Source organism: Zootoca vivipara, chromosome 3 (genome assembly GCF_965207765.1).
Source record: "Zootoca vivipara chromosome 3, rZooViv2.hap1.1, whole genome shotgun sequence".
NCBI lineage: Eukaryota > Metazoa > Chordata > Lepidosauria > Squamata > Lacertidae > Zootoca > Zootoca vivipara.
The window spans coordinates 471,010-486,934 of record NC_142586.1 but is presented as its reverse complement, the minus strand read 5'-3'; the positions used below and the strand labels follow the sequence as shown (position 1 = coordinate 486,934).

Below are 15,925 nucleotides of genomic sequence, written 5' to 3'. Positions count from 1 at the left end.
ACAGAAGGATTTGAGTAAAGTACCTCACTTTCTAATTGAGGAGGAAAGGAGATACTTGGCCCGCCCAGCCAGATATTTATTCCACCTGGAAATACCCTCTCATAGAAGAGCATTCACTTTGGCCCGTAACCGCATAATGCCTTCAGCAGTTCTCCACGGATCCCCTTATGTGAGAGATGCTGCCTGTGCGGATCAGGAGAAGTGGAATCTATCGGCCATATACTTCTGCGATGCTGCTTCTACGAGGAGGTGCGAGGCGAGCTTATCCACACTATACTGGCAGAGCTACCTGGATGCTCAGATAATTTCTATATAGAGTGGCTTCTTTCCGACGCTAACCCTAATGTGTCAGCGAAGGTTGCCAAATTCTGTGCTAGAGCCATAAAAATTCGGTCCAATCTAATTTGCAGTGTCCAAATATCCTCAGAACATCTTCAGGACTAGCTAAAGAGGATCCAGTGATATTAACTGCTGCAGTCTACCCCCCTAAGTAGTAACACTCCTTTTAATTAGTTTTCTTTTAACCAATGGTTAAAACTTATACTTGTTGTCTATTTTTAGATATTCTTGTCTTCTTTTATTGTTTTTATGTATTGCATATTTATGTGTGCTGGTCAAGAACCGTAACAATAAATAAATAAATCCCCCAAAATACTTTGTCTTTGCGGTTGTTGTTGTTTTTGGATTTTTACAACAGTTTTTCTTTTTTTAAAAAAACACCCTAGTTGTCATACATTCGGGTATTCCCCGGACATTTGGCTGATTCATTAAAAATCCGCCCAGGCGCTATTTTGACAGTCCTATTCCCAGACGTGTCCGGAGAAACCCAGACGTATGGCAGCCCTAGAACACAGAGGCAAATGCAGGCCTGTCAATTGTCGGCTGCTGGTCAAAATGCGGCAAAGTTCCAGAAGCTGAGAAGCAGCCGTCCATCAGAAGGGGGTGTCGGAAATGGCTTCTGAAGGGAGTGAAGGGAGGGGAAGGGGGAGGAGGTCTCAGAAAGAAGTTGTGATCTGAACAAAGTACAGTACAAAAGAGTTGGCAGGAATGCTGAGCAAAATGGAGATCAGAGGAAAGAGAAAGTTTGCTTAATTGTGCCTCCTTCCCCTTTCCAATGACACGGCAGCTGCTGTTCTGTGAAATCACACGCAGCGTTTGAGAAAGAAAGCTGCCATTTGTAGCTGGGTCTTAGGGGTGGAAGAGGCAGCTGCTTGGATTGAAGCACTGAGGAGGACCCTTTCCTTGGGGAAAAGCAAACAGGTTCATGTTTGTGGTGCATGACAGCTATTGGAGTCTTCCGCTTGCATACAAGTCACAAGAAATATGCATCTGATTGTTCACGGGCATAGGAACATAGCTGCCAAGTTCCGGACGTAAAGATCCAGGATCGGCAGCGCGCGCATGACCCTTCGCCCTTCTATGGGCACCAGAAAATGGCGGCGCCAGTGCCGGAAGTCGCTTCCGCGCATGACCGGAAACATGTAAAAGTGACTTCCGGCGCCGGCGCCGCCATTTTCTGATGCCCATAGAAGGGCAAAGCGCAACCAGAAGTCGCGTCACGCAACTTCCGGTCATGCACGGAAGCGACTTCCGGCGCCGGCGCCGCCATTTTCTGGTGCCCATAGAAGGGCAAAGCGGCACCAGAAAAATGGCCGCCGGGCCGAAGCCGATTTAAGGGACAATACCGGGATTTTAACCTAAACGGGAGACCGCCGGGAAACGGTAAGAAAAAAGGGGTTTTCCCGGAGGATACGGGATACTTGGCAGCTATGCATAGGAAGCTGCCCCAACTGGAGAGTCAGGGATTGGACCTGGGCACCTTCTGCCTGCAAGCAGATGGTCCAACCACTGAGCTATGGCCTTGAGCTGCCTCTACAATGCATAAAACAAGCCCCTGGCCTAGCCAACAGTCAGTTCTCTTAAATATTTCACCCCTAATAAAGTTTCCAATTTGAAAAATGCAAACACACAACTCGATATTTCTGTCTCTTTATTCATTGTTTAAGTTACTGAATAAATACAAATAACCCATGTTTTTGAATTATAATTTGCAGGCGCATAAATACAAGTTATATAAATAGGTCTTATAAATACAGCTGGAAGCAAGTTTCTCTTTGCTTCTCCTTGAGTTTCACATTTCATATGCATTTATATCATGACATAGAACATACAATTCAGTAAGACGGACCAATAGCATGGGGGTAAAGGATGCAACAATCATTACAAGGTGGGACTTTTGCATTTTTGGCAAGTGAAGAGAAGAGGCCAGTTTAGCTAGGAGAGATTATTTTGTCATCGTGGCCCGAGGCCAGGAGGAATATATATTCTACATTTTCATGGCCTACTCAAATGTTTTGAAACAATTGACATTTTAAAGTTGTATCATCTAGTAAGAAAGTTGCACAAAATCTTTCCTAATTCTACAGTGTCTCATCCCTGAGATAGCAGTTTCTTTCTCTTTTGAGTCATCAAAGAATGTGATTTGGGTTCTGAAAGCATCAGCCTGGAGTGGATCATTTACCTCCATTGCTCAGTTCTCTACTTGTTTCAGGCACTTCTATTAGCATAGCTTCTGGTGCTCGGAATGACACAGGTGCAACCAACTTGAATCACTTCTTTCTCCAGCCAAAAGGTTTGCCGGCAACCAATCTGCTTTCGTCGAAGAACCATGATCTCCTGCTTAATAGGAACCGAATACATGGATTTGTTTAGGTGGCCTTTGCTGTCCAGGCAGAATGCATGGCGGCAAGTGGCTTTCGAAATCACATGGGGAAACCTGTTGGGATCTTCGTGAATGCTGCAAAAGGAGGCAAAAGGAGGGCAAGACTGTTAGTTCATCAGAACACGTAGAACAGGCATCCCCAAACTTCGGCCCTCCAGATGTTTTGGACTACAATTCCCATCAGCCCTGACCACTGGTCCTCTTAGCTAGGGATCATGGGAGTTGTAGGCCAAAACATCTGGAGGGCCGCAGTTTGGGAATGCCTGACGTAGAGCATTGCAACCGGCTGCATACAATGGGAAGCTAAATGGTTGTGAGTCAGATGGTGCAAACTACTGGAGGGAGGTTCTCCTTGCTATTCCATATCCCAGGCTTGTGCTTGACAGGGTAGGAGTGTGCCAGAAGTGCTCCTCTCTCTCCAGCGCTAAATAAGACTCTTGGCCAAAGAGAAGCAGGAATGGCCAGCTTGTAGAAAGTTCTGTGAGCGGGGAAGGTCTCTTTGTATGGAAGAGACTTCCAGAGGTTCACACATCCCAGTCCTTCAAGGAAGAGAGGCTGCAAGTTATCAGAAAGTGAAGGAAATGGCTGTTTATTGACTACTATATTAATATTATATTACCATGTGATATGCAATATAATACAGTGGAACCTCGGTTTATGAACACCTCGGTTTATGAATTTTCGGTTTATGAACACCACGGACCCATCTGGAACGGATTAATTCATTTTCCATTACTTTCAATGGGAAAGTTCGCTTCAGTTTATGAACGCTTCAGTTTATGAACAGACTTCCGGAACCAATTACACCCATGCTTCAGTTTATGAACGCTTCAGTTTAAGTACTCCGCGGACCCATCTGGAACGGATTAATCCACTTTCCATTACTTTCAATGGGAAAGTTCGCTTCAGTTTATGAACGCTTCAGTTTATGAACAGACTTCCAGAACCAATTGTGTTCATAAACCGAGGTACCACTGTATTGGAGAAGATAAGGTTAAGGGGTGATATGATAGCCATGTTCAAATATATTAAAGGATGTCATATAGAGTAGGGAAAAAGGTTGTTTTCTGCTACTCCAGAGAAGCCGACATGGAGCAATGGATTCAAACTACAAGAAATAAGATTCCACCTAAACATTAGGAAGAACTTCCTGACAGTAAGAGCTGTTCGACAGTGGAATTTGCTACCAAGGAGTGTGGTGGAGTCTCCTTCTTTGGAGGTCTTTAAGAGGAGGCTTGACGGCCATATGTCAGGAATGCTTTGATGGTGTTTCCTGCTTGGCAGGGGGTTGGACTGGATGGCCCTTGTGGTCTCTTCCAACTCTACGATTCTATGATTCTATGAGCCCTGGCATTTATCAATGAAGCACAACCTGGGAGTGGCAGAAGGTACAAACACCTCAGCAAGAATAAAAATGCTCCCTTCATGGAGACAATTCAGCTCTCCCTCTCTCTCTCTCCAACCTGTTTCCCAGAAAACCTGGCCGGCTCCTGGGTTTGACAGTAGCTACAAAATTGTATCCTTTCTTGCGGCAGCCCTAGACATTTTAAAGTACTGAAGAACCATGGTGGGTTTGCTATGCACGATCTACTTCATAGCCAACACATTTGATTCAGTCAGTGAGAATAAGGGCAATACCTGTAATCCCATGGAGACACAGATCTGTTCCTGACATCCTGAGGCACCTCACTGGCTGGTTGTGGGCGGCCAAGGCGGACTTCAAATAGCAGGGACTTTGGAGGAAAATCCTCTTGGTTTCCAGACTGGGGTGGACAGTTCTCGCTGGGTTCCTCGTTGTTATTCCCAAGTTTAACTGCTTTTCCAGAAGCTAAATTTATAGCTGAAAGCAACAGCAACAACAACCCGACCTGAAAGGGAGAACAGGTACAAAATGAGTTGTTTTATCAGGTACAGGTTAGCCAGAGGTATAATCTGAAACTGACAGTAGACATAAAATAGGTTTCCGCATAAAACAGTTTAGACTAGGCACTCTGCTAATATTGGAGTTTAAGTACTTCAGGGTGACCCTGAAGCCTAAAACACCAAGCAGGGGGGGGCTCACTGGTGAAGTGGCAATACGCTAAACGTGTCTTTTAAAAATAATAATAAATCACATATATCAAGCCTAATCCCTTTCATCAAAAGCAGCTTTCAGGACTACTCTCTGTTTGGGAGTTTTGCAGCTGAAACGCTGCCAGTTTGTGATAGAGGCCAGGACTGACAGACGGATTTCAAACAAGGACAGAATCTCATTGGCAAAAGTTTGAGAAAAAAGCTGCACCATCACATGCTTGTCACAAGTCATTTAGGATGTTAATATTTATTTACTTTATAAATATATATATATATTTCTCTTATAAAATTATAAATAATAAGGCATGACATGACCCCAAAATGGGTCTCTAGGGGTGTAAAATGCTAAACGTATTATTTTACAGTGATTACAGTAAACCAGTTCAGTGGCTTCTTCAATAAATTCACTTGGAAAACTCAGAATGATAGGAGTGAGCTAAAGAGCATTTCCTGCTTATCCACACTTTATGGCAATCTATGTTGTAGGTATTTCTCGCCCATGTGTTGCTTCATTTGTATAGTTAATAATACTGTGCCAAACAAATTATCTTCTTTTTCCCTCTCCTTCCCACCTTAAATTTTTACAACAGCTTTTCCAATTATGGCTGTTTGCCAGACTATATTATACCAGTGATCGATATTCATTAATTGCAAAGTTTTCCAAGTTCTATTGCCATTCTAGCTGCTGTTAGTAAATGCGTTATTAATTCCTAACTTCTTAATTAGAGTATATTTGAAGTATATAAATTAAGTAAGGCAAAAGCTGGGGTGGTTGGGATTGCCTGAACTGTAATCTGACATATCGCTTTCAAAACTTGCTCCCAAAATTGTTCTGTTTGTTGTTCTAATTGTTAATATTTATTTGTGTGCCAATCAAGCAAATAAATTCACAAGGAAAGCAGATGGGACCCTGGCAGAAGTGTTACTTGGGGGGAAACAATGAAATCCTGCTGAGAATGAATTGATTATATATCAGTCCTCTTTCACATCTAAAAGTAGCTTTAGATCTATGAGATTATGAAAAGCATTCAATTATGTGAAACATTAACCCAGAGCAGGTGGGATCACAGTCATAGCTATTGTTGGTAGCTTATGTACAGGATGACAATCCCTCCAGAAGAAGTTCATGAATTCAAGGGAACAGTTGTTATCCAAATGCTTTAAACCAGGCATCCCCAAACTTCGGCCCTCCAGATGTTTTGGATTACAATTCCCATCTTCCCCGACCACTGGTCCTGTTAGCTAGGGATCATGGGAGTTGTAGGCCAAAACATCTGGAGGGCCGCAGTTTGGGGATGCCTGCTTTAAACTGTACTGTCCAAATCTATTACATTAAATTACACATATTACGCTAATTAAATATAGCTTATTGTTGAAGCAATAATGATGGATGGATAGACCGACAGAAAACTTAAGATAACCATTGGCTTCAATTTCTGGTAGCAAGTGGGTTAGGAGATTGAAGCTTCGCTAACAAAATTCTGCATGTGGAAAGAAGACTTATAACAGGATGAAGCAAGAACTAAAATGCAACGTCAAACGTCTCTACTTTTTAAGTTGGACACAAATGTACTAAGAGTTCTATACACCGTAAATGACCATCTATACTAGTATCAGTGTACTCACCAGTGAGGGAAATCTTGTAGAAGCCATAGTAGTTTTTCTTTTCTGCTGCAAGGAGTCTATTGCTTGAGGTTCTGCACCTGAGTATCAGTACCTTGAATTGTGTCCATATGTGTGCAATCCCAATCTCCTTTTATACTGTCTTCAGAATCAAAGAATCAGTTTTTTTCCATTCGCTAGTTTTCCCGCCCTCGGTTGTGGTTCAGGGGGCAGCTGCGGCTGACATTTACCCTTTTTTCCCCTCGACCACTTCCTCGAAAGTGTCGCATGTCACATACAGCAAGGGAAATGTATTTAATATACTACCTACCTAGTTATGGGGAATCTAGACCAATAGATTTGTTTGAATGAAAAACAGATGGCCTACAAGATAACGGCAAGCTTGCCTGAGAAGCTTTCCTTTTCCCTTTTTGGTGTATTGCATCATTACATCTTACCTATTGTAAAATAGAACAGTCTAGATCTATGTCACACCTTCATAATCTGTGTATGAAAGCACACAGACAAGCACCCATCATATGGAAATAAACTAGATAATTGCCCCGTCAGCCCTGCAAAAATAAATTCCACCACTTTCAACGTCCATTGTACATCATAAATCTTTTATTTCTTCCGTTTGTATCCTACCCTTCCTCCAGTGATTTCAGAGCAGCATCCTAGTCCCACAACAATTGTGTTGGCTGAGCTGGGCTGTGAGGCAATAAATGGGCCTCAGGGGACCTCCAGCTTCATCGTTTTGAACCTACACCCAACCCCAGGATTATAGCAACTTGCTGCTCCCTTTCAAGCAATGCTATTGCTGCATTGGGAGTGCAATGCCCATTCATTCTAAAGGGAGGCAGACTCCTTTTCACATATCTATTCCTTGGAAAACGCATTTTCCCTGCAATTCTGCCTGGCTCCAGCTACAACTTTAGTACAGTGGTACCTCGGTTTATGAACACAATTGGTTCCGGAAGTCTGTTCATAAACTGAAGCGAACTTTCCCATTGAAAGTAATGGAAAGTGGATTAATCCATTCCAGATGGGTCTGCGGCGTTCGTAAACCAAAAATTCATAAACCGAGGTGTTCATAAACCGAGGTTCCACTGTAGTAATGAATACTGCACAATTGTGGAGCTGTATGTGAGAAAGGTGTCTTGTCTGGGCAGTCCAGGACTTCCATATATACTATCCAGATAGGTCACTTCAGTGCTGCTAATGCAGCAAAAACAACACAGGAGGCTGCAGTTATGAGTTATAAGCTCCACCTGATTAGGAAATAGTACAAGCGCTACAGCTTGCCTTTGATTGTGTCCTTGCATGAGAACATGCATTGCACTGTCCCAAATGATGGCTTTTCCGCAGACGCCTTCCCTATAGAGTGGTGTGAAACAGGGCTGTGTTCCCACACCAGCTCTCTTTGGCACATTCCTCTCCCTGTTGCTCTCATATGCCTTCAGCTTGACTAAAGACAGTGCGTTCTTCCATTCAAAGTGCAACGGGGGTCTGTTCATCCTGGATGGTGGGTTCTTATGCCTTGACAGCACCCTCCAAGAAAGCTCTACAGAGTCTCGTCAACCATTTTGCCCAAGCCTTCATGGGGTTCAGCCTCAGGCCAACGAAGACCAACATCTTGGGTCAGGATATTGCCAGCACTCCACACATCAGCATTGATGACCACATGCTTGAGGTGGTAGATGATTTTATCTGCCTGGGCTCCACCATAACCAGCAACCTCTCCATCGATGCCGAGCTGGGCAAATGTAGTGGCAAGGCAACTGCAGCAATGGCTAACCTCTCCCAAAGGGTATGAGAGAACATGATGCTAATGTCCAATACCATGATGAAGGTCTACTAGGCTTGTGTGCTGAGCATGCTGCTTTATGGTAGTGAGCTCTGGGCAACTTATGGCTACCAGGATCAATGCCTCAATGCCTTCCACATGTGCTGCATCAGGAAGATTTTGGGCACCTTTTGGCAGGACAGAGTCTCAAACAAAGATGTGTTCTCCCAAGCCCACATTCCCGGCATGTTCCCACTCCTGTCTTGGCCACATGTATGCTGGATCATGTCCACAGAATGGAAAATGGAAGGATCCCAAGGATGTGCTCTACAGGGAGCTGGCTTCTGGCACCAGGCCCATTAGCAGACCGACACTGTGTTATAAAGATGTCTGCAAATTGCCTGTGGGAATCCCTTGTCTGGAGTCAGTCAAGTTGTATATCCATAGCAGTGCCAAGAGGAGGAATGAGCGCTGGGAGGAACCCAGAGAGAAGAAATGCCATGGAATACCTGTCACAGCGAAAGTGGATGCCTTTCATCTGCCCCAGCTGCAATAAAACATGTCTCTCCCATTTTTGTCTCTACAGCCACAGCAGGTGCTATAACTCTACAACAGTTGGAGGGCACACTCCTCCATTGTCTCCGGAGACAGATGGATGCCGACATGAAGATGTGCCATATTGATGGATAGTTTCTGTGACATCAGTTCAATGAGCGCCCTCGTACCCAGGACTATGCAATAAGTTATAGGATCATCTATATCCATGAGTCCCAGTCCCCGCTCCATGACTGCTGCAGTGGATATATCCAGTGCACATTCAGAGGGGAAATGAGGGGGGTCACCTTTTCTTTTCAAACACATCCCCTAGCTATTCCTCTACAGCAAATTTCTACCTGCCTTCATTCACTTGGTGACAGAAGGTTTCTGATTGTGAGGAAAGAATGTCTCAAGTTCCATCCCTCCAGGTAAGTGTGGGAGATACTCCTTGTCTGAAATCTTGGAGGGCCACTGCCTATCTGTGTAGACAATACTGAGCAGGGTGGGTCAATGGTACAACTTGGTATAAGGCAACTTCCTTTTGCACTGACAATAAACGAGCACTTTTCATGTTTCTGGAAAACTCATGATATTGACCCCTTTCCTTTTCCTTAAAGAGACAACCTTGCCTCGAAATTGACATTACAGCTTAAAGGAAAGTCCTTTCGGAGAACTCTGCATTCCTGATCACCATAGTGCATCATAGAATTCCGTCCTTTCTACTCCCATATTGTTGGAGGAATACAGAAGAAACTGAACTGTGTGCTAGACGGAACCATTTTCTCAAGAGCTGGTGGGAATCCTGCATTTCTCTCTTCCAGCTGGGCTGCAAGCTGCAGAACCCTACTGCAAGAAATCCACTTTTTAAAAATGGGTTTTTTGTTTTTAGGGAAATGGCAGGGAAATGTGCTGAAAATTATAAATCAATAAAAATAAAGCTGGTCCTAATTCTATTTGTTAATTGGATTATTCTTTCCACAGCATATTTTATTCATGCCCAAAATTTATTTGCAATCAGTGTGTGTGTGTGTGTGTGTGTGTGTGTTGAATTTCAATATTTTATTCACATTTCCACCATCTATTGTCCAAACTTTTGCTAATCTTGTGAAGCATGTTCCATCAAGTTACTGTACTACTATAAAAATAGATTAGTTTTGTACAAGTAGAAGAAAGGAAAAGTTTTGCCTAAGTTTTCATATATACCGTACTTCCAGATTTCGAACATTGTTGATACCCCCGATCTTGTTCCCAACTTATTTATTAGCAGACTAAGTGACCAGTAGTGACTATTCTAACTCCCAGAATCCCATTACTCTATGCTGCCTGCAAGCCAGGCCAGTGAATTTCACCTCCCCGGTCTTTTCTGTGGAATATAATGGTGTCTGCAGCGAGGAACTCTTCTCCATTGTGTTCGTACTGTTGATGAATGGGGAGTAGCATTAAGTGGTAGGAGTGGGTAGGAAGGGGGGGGGGGGAATTGATTGAATTCACAGTTAAAATGTATCTAGTTTCCAAAACAATATGAGAAGTGAAACACGGACATCCTTTGGAAATGTGGACTTCTCTGAATTTTGCAGTGCAATTCTCCAGCCACATAATGTGTTACCTCCCCAAAGTGCATACACTTGTGTACATAAAAAATGCATACAAACATGCATTATTAGGGAGAACTACTTTGCAAACCACAAGGAGAAGGGGACGACAGAGGATGAGATGCTTGGACAGTGTTCTGGAAGCTACTAACATGAGTTTGACCAAACTGTGGGAGGCAGTGGAAGACAGGAGTGGCCTGGCGTGCTCTGATCCATGGGGTCACGAAGAGTCGGACATGACTAAATGACTAAACAACAAAAACTTTGTAAACATGTGTTGCAAACTGCCTTTTTAAAAATTCACTAAAAAGTGGTAGGATTTTCACGAGGACTTCTAAACACACACAGAGATATGGAGATGTGGAGAACCGAATTTACAATTGGAAAGATGAGAAATCAAAATGGACTTATTTCCCCATTGCTAGTGCTGAGTGAGGCCACTCACATTCCTCTGTGGGAGTGGGAGTGGGAGCTTGTATACTGTGCAAATCCCACAACACTTTTTTTGCATACTATGAATCGCTTATGACGGTAACCTTTCCCTACAGGATTACAACTTTTCGGGGATGCCTGCTGCTGGTAAAAGTTCTTCCTCTGCCCATAAAAGACCCTGCTGACTAACCGTTATGACAGGAAGGGAGCTGAATGGCAGAGTGACCTATTTTATTTTCTCCCACTGTCTGTCTGAGGTAAAGAAATGTGTATCACAGATTTGACACGGCGTTCTATTTTTCTTTGTCAGGTAATACATCAAATGGAAATTATTATTACTGCAAGCAGCTTACAAGGCTTACAAGGAGTGTCTAAACGGTTTCCCCTCCTCTGCCTTTCCTTTTTGCAAGGGCAGTTCCGGCACACATTGGCTGCCCTTGAAACCTAAAGAAATAAAAGTCCATTCTTTGTCCTTGCGTCAATTAGATCCCCCCCCCGCCAAGTCATTGAGGGGGCATGGCAGGGAGGTCAGAGCTGATGTTGCTATCATATGGGGTAGGTCAAGCAATATCCCAAGGAACTCAGCTTGGACAACGCTAATTCAATTATAGATCAGGCTTAAGAATTCTCCCAGACACAAGGAACAGTTAACCAGGGTGGTCAAGGCAAATTTCTAAAAGTAATCTTCACTTCATCATTGCGCATACACACACAAACTCAAACACACACAGCCTGGATAGCTCAGCTGGTTAGAGCAGTGTTTCCCAACCTTGTCCCACCAGCAGTTTTTGGACTACAACTCCCATCAAGACCAGTGGTCAAGGATGATGGGAACTGTAGTCCAAAAGCAGCTGGGGACCCAAGGTTGGGAAACACTGGGTTAGAGTGTGGTACTGCTAACACCAAGGTTGCAGGTTCAATTCCCCTTTATTTAGCCTTTACTAGTTGAATCCCCACAACAGGGTGAGCTCCTGCCCCTGCTCCTGCCAACCTAGCAGTTCGAAAGCATGCCAAAAAAGTGCAAGTAGATAAATAGGTACCACTCCGGTGGGAAGGTAAACGGCGTTTCCATGTGCTGCTCTGGTTTCGGTGTTCCATTGCACCAGAAGCAGCTTAGTCATGCTGGCCACATGACCCGGAAAAACTCTGCGGACAAACGTCGGCTCCCTTGGCCAGTAAAGCGAGATGAGCGCAGCAACCCCAGAGTCGTTCACGGCGGAACTTAACTGTCAGGGGTCCCTTTACCTTTTTAGTTGCAACAGTTTCTGGCAGAAAGTATAGTGGAAGGGAGAACAAATGAATCATGGATTAGGAATGTTCCAGTAGGAAATAATGGAAATCTTCAGCTCCTTATGCAAACGCTCACCTACTGAACCATTTTGTGGGAACACATTGAGCTCAGAAGGTGGGACCTGAATGTATGTGTAAGTAAACTTTATATCACAAAGACACCACAGTCCCTGCTGTCCCTCATTCCAAGGAAACTGAACCCTGGGAAAGCCCTGGAATCTCCCACTGCTGGGAGGCGGTCGCGTAGTGACTGATCATGTTGTTTGGGTACCTAATTATTGTCTTCCAAAGCAACTACTCTATTCTGAACTTTAAAATGGAAAGTGTAATGCACAACAAAAGAGGTTTAAAGACTGTCTCAAGGCAAATCTTTAAAATGTTGTATAAACACCAACAATTAGGAAACACTTGCCTGTGACTTAATTGGAGAACAGCCTTTACCAAAGGTGTCATGGGCTTTGAAGACACTCGAACTCAAGATGAAAGGGAGAAACATGCTAAGAGGAAGGCATGCTTGGTAAATCCACACCATGATCAACTCCTGCCCGGAAACCAATGTCCCCAATGTGGAGGGATGTGTGGATCCAGAATTGGCCTCCACAGTCACTTATGGACTCAACTGTGGCATGTGGGTTGTTGGTTAAAATTGGAACTACATTGTAGCTTAATCTTCTTCGTTGGCGATCCCTCGTAGCCGAGTAAGATTGTCTTCCATAAAAAGTAATATCACCAGAGAAGAGTAATATCACCTGAGAAGATTAAGCTACAATGTAGTTCCAATTTTAACCAACAACCCACACACCACAGTTGACTTAGCAAACTGTACCTGATAAGAATCAGAAGTTTAGTCAGCCTGATCAGGTTAGTTCATTTTCATATCTTCCATATTTGCATATTACAAAGCTGCAATGGTTCAAATTTGTTATCTGCAAGGCTGATCAGCTTCCGCCTGGAATCTCTGAAACTAAAACTGGGGGAAACTACCTGTAGGCAGGGGGGGAAAGAGGGAGATGTGCCCATTGTACGTGATAGGCAGTTTTAGTAATTCTAGGGTTCAAGTAATTAAAGAGTCTCTAATTCTTTTGCTAGACACTCTAGTTTTAATATCTTCCATTTTATTTGCTATGTAAAGAAATACTGTACTCCATAAGGAAAAACCACTCAAAGACAGCTCTTGTGGGGTGGAAAGAGGAGCTAAAAAGGAGTGCAAAAAGGCTTTTCAGTTTGAAAATCTGAATCAAAGAAGCATTAAGGCAGTGTTTCCCAACCTTGTGCCTCCAGATGTTTTGGGACTACAACTCCCATCATCCCTAGCTAGCAAGACCAGTGGTCAGGAATGATGGGAGTTGTAGTCCCAAAACATCTGGAGGCACAAGGTTGGGAAACACTGCATTAAGGCATTTAAACTTCATGTTGAGGCTGTCGTTACAAATTGCTTTGTGCCTTGAGGCTTCTGTTGAATTGCTCCCATGGCCATCTTAAGCATATCTGGCGCCATGGTGCAAATATCCCTCTGGCGCCCCCCCCCTTTCCCAGAGTTTTGGACCTTTTTTAGGGCTGGAGGAGGCGGGCAGAGGCTGGAGGGTGGCTCCTCCAGCGAGATGGAGGCTGGAAGCAGCACCTCCCAGCTCAGCTGGCCACTTCGTGCCGTGGTGGCCACAGCAGGCAGCGCACTGAGCGAGCTGACCTGCGCCGAGCAAGGGTGCTTGCGCCGCTCCCACCAAGCGTTGGCTCGGTTTTTCCCCCTTTTAGCCTTCTGGCACCCTGCGGAATTTGGCGCCTGCAGGCTAAAGGGGACAAAACCAAGCTGACGCTCGGTGGGAGCGGCACACGCCCCCTCGCTCACTCAGCACGCTCGTTCGGTGTTCCCCGGACTCTCGCCTGGCGCCCTCCAGAACTTGGCACCCTGGTGCCCTGCGCCACTAGCCTCAATGGGTAAGACAGGCCTGGTTGCTCCTTTACCTTTCCTCTTGTTGAGGATGTGTTCAATGCCACTGTTGTTGTCATGCATGCTCAGGACACGTGTACTTCTCAGGGTTGAGGGGACGTGCCCTTCCAGAACACAAATGACTGGAGAATTTTGCTCCAATGGTGTGTGCTCAGCAGAAACTCTTCCTAAAAGTGACCTTGGCTCTGTTTCACCAGAGAACAGTCAAGTGGAGCCTAGTCCTAGAGTCATGGTAACCCAAATACAGGCATAGGTAAACTTGGCCCTCCAGATGTTTCCATCATCCCTGACCACTGGTCCTGTTAGCTAGGGATGATGGGAGTTGTAGTCCCAAAACATCTGGAGGGCCGAGTTTGCCTATGCCTGCCCAAATACAATGGAGAATCATTAGGGCTTTGTAGGTGAGAACCAGCAATTTGAATTGAGCCTAGAAACAGAACAGCAGCCAGTGAAGTTGTTCTAGCAAGGGAGGCATCGGTAGAGCATGAGACTCTTAATCTCAGGGTTGTGGAGTCAAGCCCCATATTGGGCCAAAGATTTATGCATTGCAGGGAGTTGAACGAGATGATCCTTGTGGCCCCTTCCAACTCTACAATTCCATGATTTCAAGCCCTCCCGATGCTACTAGACATACATGGCATTTCTAATATTTCATCTGCTCCCGATAGCAGATGCTAACTCTGATGGTGTTATTCCCAATCAGGCTTAAATCTCACAGCCTAACAGTAAGCAGATATTTGCCAGGAAGTAAGTTCTAATTTTGAAGGTCATGCTTAAGTTGAACCACTTACAACTCTCCTCCTGCTTAGGACATGCATTCGACTGAGCATTTTTTAAAAACCTCTTCAGGCCTTCCTGATCAACTGGTGCAGGTTATGGGTGGAGAAGGCTTGGCCAGTTCATGTGGTCCCCCGCCTACCCACACACCCATGGTTACAAATTTATACAGCTGCCTGAAGTGGGTCTTCCGGTGCCTTCTGCATTGTATGTGGGTTCTCATCCTTTCGGCTTTTCCTCTTTTGCCACTGCCATGATTGTTGCCGTCCTGGCATGCTTGTCCTCTTCATGTTCAAATCAGGTCCAGCTATTTCCTTTCCCCGCTTACTACATCTGGGTGGCTTCTGTAAGAATGCAGGTGTTCCTTCTCTTGCTGCTTGTCCCCAATTCCTCCCCAAGAAAAGGATCCTTTCCCTCTGGTAGGGTATTGCTCTGGGGAGGCTTCTGTGTTTGTTATATAGGTGCCCCCCTCCGCTGATCTATTGGCTTTTTCTTTGCATAGGACACTCAGAAGGTGGTCACTGGAATAACTTCCTCTGTGAAGCTTTTATGTCAGGAGAGGAACATTCTCCCCATTACTGTAACTGGTTTGACATTGCCTATGGCTGTCATGAGATTCCTGCAACGCATTATACATGGCGCTGCCTCTGAAGATGGTTCAAAAGCTTCAGCTGGTGCAGAATTCGGCAGCCAGATTGCTCACTGGGTCAAGATGGCTGGAGCATACTACACCGATCCTGGCCCAACTGAACTGGCTCTAATTTCTGGGACGAATTCAAAGTGCTGGTTTGGACCTATAAAGCCTTTTAACAGCTCAGGACCACAATACTTCAAGGACCGTTTCTCTCCATATGAACCTCTCTGGGCCGAGATGATCATCTGAAGCCCTTCTTTGTGTGCCTTCTCTAAGCAAGGTCCGGAGGGTGGCAAAATGAAAATGAGCCTTTTCTGTGGTGGTTCCTCGTTTGTTGAATGCTCTTCCCAGGGGGTTATTGGTTGCGGTGGTGGTGTGTATTTTGTGATTTTGTTTTGTATTTATATGCTGCAAACTGCCCTGTGATCTTCAGGTGCAAGGGCAATATATAAATTTTAAAAGTAATAATAGAAAGTAACAATAATTTGCATGCCACCCAGTGTTTGGGCATTGGGGCTGGTGTTTGTGATGG

At 44.6% G+C, this 15,925-nt stretch overlaps 1 protein-coding gene and 1 long non-coding RNA gene across 2 annotated transcripts in view; one reads left to right on the top strand and one right to left on the bottom strand.

The window, feature by feature from the left end:
* Positions 1 to 15,925, top strand: part of LOC148686118 (uncharacterized) — a 312,355-nt gene that overhangs the window by 162,999 nt on the left and 133,431 nt on the right. The gene's annotated exons all lie outside the window — the stretch shown is intronic.
* Positions 1,978 to 6,503, bottom strand: LOC148686119 (interleukin-17F-like). Its single transcript, XM_088667433.1, has 3 exons — positions 6,422 to 6,503; positions 4,361 to 4,590; positions 1,978 to 2,797 (listed from the first exon to the last, which is right to left on the bottom strand). Exons 1-3 carry the CDS (start codon positions 6,446 to 6,448, stop codon positions 2,548 to 2,550), a joined length of 507 nt encoding a protein of 168 aa, XP_088523559.1. The 5' UTR covers positions 6,449 to 6,503; the 3' UTR covers positions 1,978 to 2,547.

Excerpts from the sequence above, each read along its gene's own strand:
- LOC148686119 (XM_088667433.1), bottom strand. The coding sequence starts at position 6,448 with ATGGCTTCTACAAGATTTCCCTCACTG. Across the intron at positions 4,591-6,421 it reads CTACAAGATTTCCCTCACTG|GTCGGGTTGTTGTTGCTGTT; the intron begins GTGAGTACACTG and ends TCTCCCTTTCAG. Across the intron at positions 2,798-4,360 it reads GTGTCTCCATGGGATTACAG|CATTCACGAAGATCCCAACA; the intron begins GTATTGCCCTTA and ends CTCCTTTTGCAG.